This window comes from Diabrotica virgifera, chromosome 6 (genome assembly GCF_917563875.1).
Source record: "Diabrotica virgifera virgifera chromosome 6, PGI_DIABVI_V3a".
Classification (NCBI taxonomy): Eukaryota; Metazoa; Arthropoda; class Insecta; order Coleoptera; family Chrysomelidae; genus Diabrotica; species Diabrotica virgifera.
The window spans coordinates 215,621,905-215,633,079 of record NC_065448.1 but is presented as its reverse complement, the minus strand read 5'-3'; the positions used below and the strand labels follow the sequence as shown (position 1 = coordinate 215,633,079).

At 29.5% G+C, this 11,175-nt stretch overlaps 1 protein-coding gene across 2 annotated transcripts in view; it reads right to left on the bottom strand.

Annotated features, from left to right (window-relative positions):
* Positions 1-354: 354 nt before the first annotated feature.
* The window catches only part of LOC126887220 (uncharacterized), a 161,741-nt gene continuing 150,920 nt past the window's right edge, over positions 355-11,175 (bottom strand). For both annotated transcript variants that reach the window (XM_050654618.1, XM_050654619.1), the window contains exons 10-11: positions 9,351-9,564; positions 355-4,837 (exon numbers count right to left, since the gene is read on the bottom strand). In XM_050654618.1, the coding sequence (XP_050510575.1) occupies positions 4,657-4,837; positions 9,351-9,564 (395 nt within the window). In that variant the 3' untranslated portion in view covers positions 355-4,656. The remainder of the gene's footprint in view (positions 4,838-9,350; positions 9,565-11,175) is intronic.

Here is an 11,175-nt window from a genome sequence, read left to right as displayed (position 1 = left end):
TACTTTTACTTTTATTGTGTTGTTCTAGTAGCTATTTTTGATCGTATTAATTATTCCTAGATGTATCTCTCTTGAATACAATAAATGGATAACATCTTTTATTTTGAAAAAAAAAAATCCTTTGTAAAAGGTATAAAATTTTTTTTTTTGTGATGTAGCCCTTCTAAGGGATTTTAATAAAATTTTATACCTTTTACAAAGGATTTTTTTCCAATTTTGTGATTGATGGTATACAGCCAACTACAGGAAAAAATTTTCTTTTCCTTGTGGATATTCTTTTATTTTGACCCTGTCAAATGCCTTCTTAAGGTCTCAAGGAATGAGGAGGGTGGAGTATAGGATCACAATTAAAACTTTTATATATTATTAAATATTTATTTACATAAATATACTTACATCAAATTTAGAGTAAAAAATAATTTAAGGAAATATATCTACATATTACTTAATATAGCGGCATAAGAGATACTGGTAAACTAACCTAAGTACGTTTAATATTAATCGTATATTGAGCTGGCAGATAAAAAAGTTTATACAATAAAGAATAAGCAACATTTATCTCATCGTTAATATTATTTATCAATGTTAAAAAAAATAAACGTTACTTCTTTAAATTAATATACTTATACTGGCTGAAACTCATTTAATGGCAGTATTTTATATTAAACTATGGTATTTCAAAGAAACTACTAGCGCTGGTATCATATAAGTCCTATTGATATCTTCTGAAGATGAAGTATCTTCTATTTGACGAAAAATAGCACCAGTGCCACTAGTTAAAAAATATAAATTATCTGACATATAAAACAATCTAAAACCTTATTCATTTAATTTGAAATTATTATGCTAAAATCAATGCTATATACACAAAAAGTATCGGCGAATCATTACTCATTTATTAAAAAAATATATATTTGATATTATTATTCTGAGTTACGGAAACAATGGCAATTTTTTATGAATTTAAATATTCTAAATGCTTTTAATCCTTAAAATGATTTTGATCATTTGCTATTACCGTTGATTGAAATATTGATATGGGTCCAATATCCGTCCAATACCTCAATCAACGCTATTACATAAATTCTTTAAGAATAAAAAACAGCAGCTTCCATTGGCATTATACATTTTCATGCATCTGTATTTTTAAAAGCTGAGCTCTGAGCTTATAATTCAAATTAAGAGTCTATAGTATATAATAGGATAGAGCTGTTTGTAACGATAATATATTCTTATCGTCTAGAGCAGAGGCCCCCAAATTATTTTTTCTCGAAGACCACTTTAAAAAATTTACTGGTTTCGGTGGACCCCCTGCTGCTACATTTTTACTAACTGGTTATATTCCCAAAACTTTTGATTCCTAAATTCCTTAAGTTCCTAAATTTTATACAATTTTGATCTCTTTCATTTTTTTGCTAAAATCAATATTTCAGGTAGTATGTATAATACCTGGCGTAAAGGCGCGAGCATAATACCTGATTGGTTTGATAGCAGTGGTTTTTGTTCAATATCTCCGCCATTTTCAAATTTTCAACAAAAAAAGTAGAAACTGAAATTTTTCCAAATAAATCGTGTTTACAATAATTATTACAATTTATTTTAACCATTTTTTCGTACGGTCGATGATATTTTTCGTGTTAATTGTACTTACAGCAGACGCCTATATTTTTGACTCTGAAATTATTTTGCATATTTTTTTTGTACTGTACAACTATACAAATTCTTTTAACCACTTAAAGTCCTGTGTTTTGGCTATCTGTGGGCAAATTTTCAGTAGTAATTGAACAAGAGCTCTAAAATTATCGAATTTTTCCCGAGTGACACTTTGACAGTTTTATTCAACAGTATTAGCAATTATGACAGTAGCAATTATGTCAAAGTATCACGAGGCCAAAAACTCGATAATAATTTTAGAGATCGAGTGCAATTTGCTGCGATTATTTCATGAATAAAACTGTTCAAAACCAAAATTTTGTTAAAACCAGTTGTTATAAATATTTAACGGTTGAAAGTCATCACTTTTATAACCAATTTTTAAAACATTAATTGTCATTAATGTCACTGAATGTATTTTTTCGTAGCAACGAAGGGCATATCTGATGTAATATACTTGACGACGGGATATTATCAAAAATTATCACTTTAATTTTTATTTCTGTAGATTTCTATTGGTCAGAATCTCCTATAAATGAAATAATCAAAAATTATCGGGTATAATATCACAAGAGAGTGAGAATAAATTAAAAATAATGCGACAGTTGTTCAAAAATTTGTTGTCGGGCAATAGACACGAGAGCCCGCAGGGCTCGAGTGGCTATTGCCCAATGACAACAAATTTGAGTAAAAATGAAGCATTATTTTCTTATTTATTCTTACTATCGTGTGATATTCGTTAAGATTATTTTTTAATACGTATATTATGGATACTTTCTTAAATGTGACAGTTGTCAAAACTAGGAAACTGGTTGCCATTAAACGGAAACAATCTATTTAAAAAAATTCTATCGGTTTTTTTCTACAGTATATAATTCTCAGTATAATTTTAATCTGATTGGACAGAATTAAACACGTGAGCTTACTATACAATTGGAAGTAAAATCATCAAAAAATAATCAATTTAATTTTTATTTCTGTAGCTTTCTATTGGTCAGAATCTCCGATGAATGAAATAATCAATAAAATAGAAGGACATGTATTTTAGGAATGGAGGAAAATGTATTTTAACGTTTTCTACACTAAAATTTGATCAAAAACTTGTTTTTAATCAAAATATCTTCTTATAATACCTTGTAGTGACATTTTTGAGGCCCTACTATTAAAACATTATTTTTTCCATTGATATTTTACGATAAAAAAATGCAAATTTGTCTAAATAAATACCAAATCACTATAAAGTTTTCGTGGACCCCCACTTAGATGCACACGAGCCATGCCCTGAAACTCTTCGGCAATTAAGAAACTCTAATATGTGCTTAACAATTTAGTGGAAAGTATGCCAATACGTTGCCAAGCAGTTATTGAGGCCCCTGAGGGACTGACCATATTATATTAAACAATTTTTTGTTAGAAGCAATTTTGTCAATTTTAGTTTTTTATTTTTTTTTACGAAACTTTTTCAAGTTGGTAGATTTTTGATACAAACGAGATGCAGTGATCTTAATTTCTTTTATAATAGAAATTTTTTATCATTTAGATACGTTTGATTATTTTTGTTTTTAAATAATTTTCTGATAGGCAATATCCCCACTGTTGACGAGCAGTTTATATTGCAATGCAGTTATTTATTTGGCATATTTGTTATTGTGTAAGAGTGAAAAACAAGATGACAGTAAGTAAAGTGGTAAGCACTGTGAGCCTTCTCTTTAGTAATATTTCGTTGACATTTTATGCAAATTTTGCCTTTTGGATGCAATTACACCATATTTAAAAAATACCTGAATGTTTTATTAATTTAACTAGAATTTAGAATATTTTAATCCTTGCGTTTCCTTATTTTCTTTATATTTCAATAATTAGTGTGATATATCTTTAATAAATAGATACTTTCATAAATTTAGTAATACCTTTTAAATACTGTAAATCAAATTCTTAAAAAGAGGAGCATTTTTAAATCTCTTACTAATAGGCTGCCAACGAATAGTACTTTATAAAAATTAATAACTGATAAAGTGGATTTTAGATTATAAAACTGGTATCACATGAAACGTGGTGTGGCACGCCAAGAGAAATATAAAATATGTAATAGAAAAAGATAAAACTAAAGACGGGAATCAATGCAACGGGAAATCCAGTAATTTCCCCCAAAATTTATGATTTAGGATCCTTGGGTTAGGACCGAACCCTCTATTTATGACCGGTATGGATCGTCGCGAAGCTTCCCATCGTTTGCCAGTAAATGAACACGGTTCAAAGGAATTCAGAAGGTGATACAGACCAGGTATGTCCCCTCCAACCTTTCCGACTCGGATAGGAACTGGTACAGTCAGTACTTTGGCAATTTTATTATGGAGTGGTCTAACGACATTGTGTTGGAGTTTTTATTATTGTATGAATTAACCAACTTACTAAAATTTCTACCGCCAACACTAGTAGTTTATTCTCGATACTCGAGTGAATACGTTCCATGAACTGGTGAAGAGTGCCACGGCACATTCCATGGGGTTCCGTCTTAACATAGCTCCTAAGATATGAATTGGGTTATAGATATTTACAACTTTTTATTGTTTGTGTCACTTCTTTCCTTAGCTCATTCGAACAAACCTAGTTTGGTAACTTTCTCCGTATGTTTTAATGATTATAATGCAACAAGTACATTATCAACATGTAATCTTGCAGATAAAATCACGTTGTAAAGTAAAAATTGCAATTTTGAAAAATGCCATACCACATTTTAGATAAAACCAACAACTGGATCAAGAAAATTGTAAAAATGTTTCAAGACGAGGCACCATAGAGAAATATAAACGGAGATGTTATAACACCCACATATGATATATACATTGGATATAATGATGCAAAATGAAAAATGTGGTGTTGTACCTTGGATCTCCAGATACCTATCCAACACAAAATTGAAAAGGCACTTTTTTTGTCACATTTACATTTACCAAAATATTGCAATTTTTTCGTATTTGACTTACACTACTAATAAAACTTTCAGTTTTTCAACATTCTTAATTTTTGTGACGTGAACCACAAATAGGCACTTAGTAAACTACTTGCAGTGAGTAGAGATATTAATATTGAAGATCCGTAGACAAAACTTTGTGTAGACATACATACGCCATCATGCTGAGCTATATCTACTGCTGCTGCTAAATCTTCTGGAAGGACGATCCTAGAATTAAATAATATAATCATTACTTATGTGTTCATTATGACTTTTTTTTTACAAATTCTTAAAATAATAGTCTAAGAGCTGGAAGCGGATTTTGCTCGTGATAATTAATATGGATAAACTATACGGGAATATGTTGAATTAGTCGTGTACATGACTTTCCCACACGGACGGGCACCTGAGCGGGGGACGAGGGTAGTTATAAGGAGTCAACGTCGCGGTTTTTATTATTTTTTTTGTGGCGCTCATTATCGAGGTAGTGCACCAAAATTTGGGAATAAGTAGGTTATGATGTAACTAAGCAAAGTGACAAAGGGGTGGGGATAGGAGTGAATATAAAAATTGTAAGGGGTTTTTTGTGACATTCGTGATCGAGATAGTGCATCAAAATTTGGGAATAAGTAGATCATGACATAACTAAATAAAATCTCCAGGGGCGGACAAGGGTGAATACGCAAAATTTTTGGGAGATGCTCGTCATGGAGAATATGTCCGCAACTTGCACAATTGATTCATTTAGATGTGTAGAATCAAAATCGAAAAGGGGGGACAGCTAGGAGGGGTCATTTTTCTTAAAAATTTTTATAAAAAATGTAGAGAAAAAATGAAATGTTCTTATCTTTTTCAAATATTTTTTTATAACATTGATTTATGAAAATAATTAATTTTAGTCTGAACATTAAAGGTAAAATATGTCTCTTTGCAGATGATACTAGTATTACTTGGAGTAACACGGATATTATGGATCTTCGCAATACCATAGCTACAGACCTAGTCACCATTAAATCGTGGTGCGATTCGAATCTCCTGTTATTTAACGTTTCTAAAACCAAAGTCCTACCTTACAACAGTATGATGCAACCTTTAGTACTTAATAACAACAGTCTAGAGGTAGTTGAATCGGTGAAGTTCTTAGGGCTTATTGTGGATAAGTCTCTAAAATGGAACTTGCACATTGATGCCTTACACAAAAAATTAAGTTCTGCTTGTTTTGCGCTAAGATCAGTTGCTACGGAAATGAATTTGTCAACATCTAGGACCGTTTATTATGCCCTTTTTGAGTCTCATCTTCGGTACGCCCTTCCATTCTGGGGTACGTGTTGTGCGACTCAATTTGAGCGTATTTTTAAACTACAAAAGAGAGCTCTTCGTTACTCCCTGAGACTCAATAGCAGAGTTCATTGCCAAGAATTCTTTAAAAAATTTAAAATATTAACTCTTCCTTCTTTGTTTGTTTTTGAATCCGTTTGTTTAATCCGCAAACATACATCAGAAGGTCCAGAGAGACCCACTCACAACTATCCCCTTAGAAACGTGGAGCATAATCTTTATCTGCCAACCCCACGGTCTGAGCTGGTTAAGTGCTCTATACTATACAATTCGAGAAAAATGTACAATCACCTGCCATCTAACATCAAATCTATTGCAGCATTTCCCGCTTTTCGCAAGGCCTTGAAAGCTTATTTGCTGGAGAGAGCTTTTTATACAGTGAATGACTTTTTGATAACCGATTTGAATTCAGCAAATTGACTTACAGGATTATTACTTTCGAGTACTTTTATACATATTTGCAGCGGCATAGAACTTTTGATTTACTTTCCCTTTCCCTTTTCCTCGTTCGCCTTCTTTTTGCTCTGACGTTGTATACATATTGTTTGCAAAATTTTAAATTTTTTAATGTGTACTTAATAACTATAAAATTATATTAAGTAGTATAACTCACGCCATTTACTTGGTGTCTGTTTCTGTTTTTGTTTTGTTTGTAGTTTTTTATTATTTTTTGTTTTTTATTGTATTCTTTATTTTGTATAAGCTTTGTCCACAAATTGGTAAAATTTTTTGACAATAAAGCATACCTTACTTACTTACTTTAGTAAATTATTACAATTGTTCTCGAAATTTTTATTATTAATTGATAGAAACTGTGATGAAATTAGAAAAAAATTAATCGTTTTTCATTTGAATATATAATTTTTTTTTTTAATTTTAGCTGTCCGCCTCTGGAGATTTTATTTAGTTATGTGATAAGCTACTTATTCCCAAATTTTGGCATCTCGATGACGAACCTTCGCAAAAAAACCCCTTTAGATTGCATATAGATTTTCACTTCGGAAAAAATCAAACAAGATAGAACTTTTTAAAAAAATTGGAGAAAAAGATCTTCTGTGTAAAAGGTATATTAGTTTAAACTAATATACCTTTTACACAGAAGATCTTTTTCTTAAATTTTTGTAATTAATGGTATACAGCCAACTACAGGAAAATTTTTCCTTATGAATAGAACTTTTTGTAATTTCATTAAGAAATATTTAATAAACAACATATCAAGAAGTTCTACTAGATAAGTGGGTGCTTCATTTTTTATTAAACAAATGAACTATGAAATTAGATGTTTTTTTAATAACTCCGAAAATATAAATTTTAGAAAAAAACTCACTTGACCATTGAAAAATTCAGATAATTTTACAAAAAAACCTTATATAAAGATTTTTCTAAAGTTAAATCTGCAGCTTCTATAATTTTTTATTTATAACGCTTAAGTCACCCTTCTAACAAACATTGGCGCACTGTAAACTAGCGTACGCCGAAGTGCACGGTTGAGTTATTTTAATGTAATTCTTTAACTAATATATCAACTAAAATTTTACAAATTGGACATGAAAGACGACCAATTTTAAGCTATCTTATGGTTATAATAAAAAGAAATAAAATGTATGGGGATAAGTACGGTGTGGGCGGAAAGTGAGTCTTACATGAATTTTGTTTAAAAATGATTTAAAAATGTGTATCTAATACAATTTTTCTTATAAAACTCTCAATTTTGCACAACTTACCTTTTAACCATCTTACTTAATGATGTTTTATTAAAAAAAATCTCAAAAATTTAATTCAAACGATACGACGCGACGTCTCAAAAAATGTAATTTTTGATAAGTTCGTAGTTTTACACAATTACCACCAATTTAAGACGGTATTACATAAGTTTAAACAGATTTATTACAGTTTTATAAGTGCTTTTTTAAAGCTTAGGATGTAATATTTTATTTGCATTAAATTATTTTACTTTAGAAATGAAATAAACTATTTCTTTTTGAGAAAATTAAGAAAGATAACAAAAATGTAATACAAAAACCGAAAATTACCAGCTAAAAAAATGTTTATACAAGGCGATCAATACTTTTTTCTGTAAAACTTACCTAAAATACATTTAATAATAAGCTTCAACAATAATAAATGTTCAACAATAGTTATTTATGAAACAGTTCGTGGAGTATGCTTTAGATAAAAAATATTTTTTAGCTCTTATGCAGTACATATGTCTGCGTAATTTGGAACCTATTGATAACTTTTTTATTATACTTTTTTATTAAGTTTTACGAAAAAAAGTAATTTTTTATAAAATACTCTGCATCGTATATAATCTAAGATGCAACCATAAAATATCAAATTTTATTAATTTTATACTAGATATGTCAAAAAATATGAATTTCACTCAAGAGTAAAGTACCTTTATATTTCACAATATCGAAAATTGTTATCAAGAAAAGTTGTTTAGAATTAAAAAATATGTTTCAGTATTCAATTATATTCTTCTATTTAAAATAGTGTGAATAATAAAAGCACTTAAAACTCTTACGAAAAATTCACATTTTTTACATACCTCGTATAAAATTGAAAAAGTTTGATATCTGATGGTTGTATCTTAAATGTTAGACCAGATAGAGCATTTTATGAACAATAACTTTTTTTCGTAAAATTGATAATAAAATAGTTAGCATAATTGTAATAAAATGATGATGGGTATCCGTAATTTGAGAAAAAATGAAATTTTTTTTTCGATTAGAATGATGTAATTGTATATTAAAATATGGATTTTAATTTCAAACAACTTTTCATAATAGCATTTTTTTATATTCTGGAATATAAAGATACTTTACTCTTTAACGAAATTCATATTTTTGACATAACTCGTATAAAATTGATAAAATTTGCTATCTGATGGTTGAGTTTTACATTTTTGACTATCCAGAGTATTTTATGAAGAATTACTTTTTTTCGTAAAATTGATACCTAATAAAAAAGATTTCCATGCGGTTCCTAGCTACGCAGTATAAAAGGTTCTGTATAAGAATTTTCAAATTGCAATGCCATATTCGAATTCAGCATAATCAAAAACAAAATAGAAACATACTTTATCAATGTAAAATGATGAATTCAACGAAATTTTTAAAATTATTTATACAAAACAATTGTTATTGTTTAAACAATTAATAAACAATTAGCGGCCAAATCTGCGAGTAGAACTTTTAACCTTAACATGTATATAAACCATATATAAACTAACAAAAAAGGTTTTAGAAAAATATAAGTTTGTTTGAGTTTTTCCGAAACAATGCATGTTTTCGTTCTAATTGCACTCCCCTACTTATAATTTATAAAAATCCGCTTTGATTTCGTTTTGCAACTGAATGAAAATGTTGATTCAATGATTTATTAAAATATTGGTACATACCTTAGATGTTTCGCCATTAGCACAGAATCATGAAGAGTTTCATTTCCTAAAGAAACATCACGTTTTCGTCTCTTCGCAGGTTCCAATTGAGGATTTGGATCCGGGCACATTTCGCAATCAGTTTTACAGAGTTCAATGTTACATTCTATCATGATGTCCATTATATCTGGGAACTTGAATGCGTTGAAGTAGGCATAGGCAATTATGGAGGCCCCTGAAATAAATATACATAATATGAAATTTGGGTACCTAGTTATATAGATGATTTATATGACTCCATTTCGGAGGTTGCATATTTGATTAAAAAAGTCAATGATCAAAATAATGAATACAAGTAGCAGAATGGATATCCTGCCAAAGTTAAAGCAGAAGCTTATACAAATCTATACCACCAACTTGGTACCAGGGAAGGATAAACAAAGATATATTAAATAGCCATAGAGCAAAGAAAGCAAAACATTTAAATCAGATTAAATGTATCTGAGATGAGAATAATACAACACTGATTCACAAAAGGGATGTCAAAAAGAGATGGAAAAAGTACTTTGACAATTTATTAAACGAAGAATTTGACAGAAAAGCAGTAGTTAAGTTAACGAAGACAGTAACAGCAATCGTGATCAAGATAACAAACGAGGAAGTGGTTCAAGCTTAAAAAAAAATAAAGACCGAAAACCTTTAGATCAGATGATATTATTAAAGATATGTCAGATATTATTACAGGTTACTAAATTTTCACTAGTAATACCACTAGAGGTCAAATTATTTCCGGAAATTTTTTTGAGATCATGAATATTTTGAAAATTTAAAATCTAAAAATATTCATGATCAAAAAAAAATTTCCGGATATTAATTTGACTTCGCGTGATATTCGGTAAGAAAATTCCACACCAAATTTGCATTTGAGAATCCAAAGCTGCATGAACAGATTAATAGCGCGCCATAGCTTTGTCAGCATTTATTTAGGCTTTCAAATTCGTAATTTCTACTCATTGTAGTTGCATGGGAATACCATTTCAAGATAGAAAATAGTATATTCTTCAATTTTACATAAGTTTTGAGTAACTACAAGTGATAGAAAATGAATCAAAACTAAATTATGTAAACAAATAAAAACCAGTCTGTCAAAAATGTTCTGTTATTGTAAACGTCAAAAAATTTCCACTATAATTCGCTGTTGGGTACCCCACGAGCAAAAAATTTCCGATAAAATACCTCCGTTGCCATGGTGATCTGTCAAAATAACGTATTTTGATTGGTTCAAAATTACAGGTGTGGAATTTTCACCTAAATTCACTAGAATTAGTTAATAAAATAAAACATTTTCAATTGCCCAACAACTCTAGACTAATTTCATTTGACGTAAAAAAATCTTTTTCCACCTACCTCTACCGAAAGTATACTTTTCCGGACCTGATTGTAGGGAGCAAAGTTGTACTTTTCCTCCCTAGGGAGGAAAAGTAAAAGTGATATGGTATTTCATTCATGAAATATAACTTATTGACGCCCTGTACTTCTGGTAAGTCTCTTAATAGCTCTTTGAGTTGTTCTAAGTTTATTGAGAGATTGGTTAGCAAGTTTTATGGTCTGCATTACATAAGTCATGACTAGAGATTTAACATATCAAAAAAAAAAAAAACGGGAAAAATTGGGAAAAAACAGGTTTTTTTCCGTTTTTTCCAGACCATTGGAACAATTGGAAAAAATGGGAAAATTTAAATATTTTGTAATTGAGACTTGAAACGTGAAAAAATACCAATTTTCAACTCGTTTAAATATATTTTGTAAAAATAAATACAGGAACATACGTTAATAACATCTACAT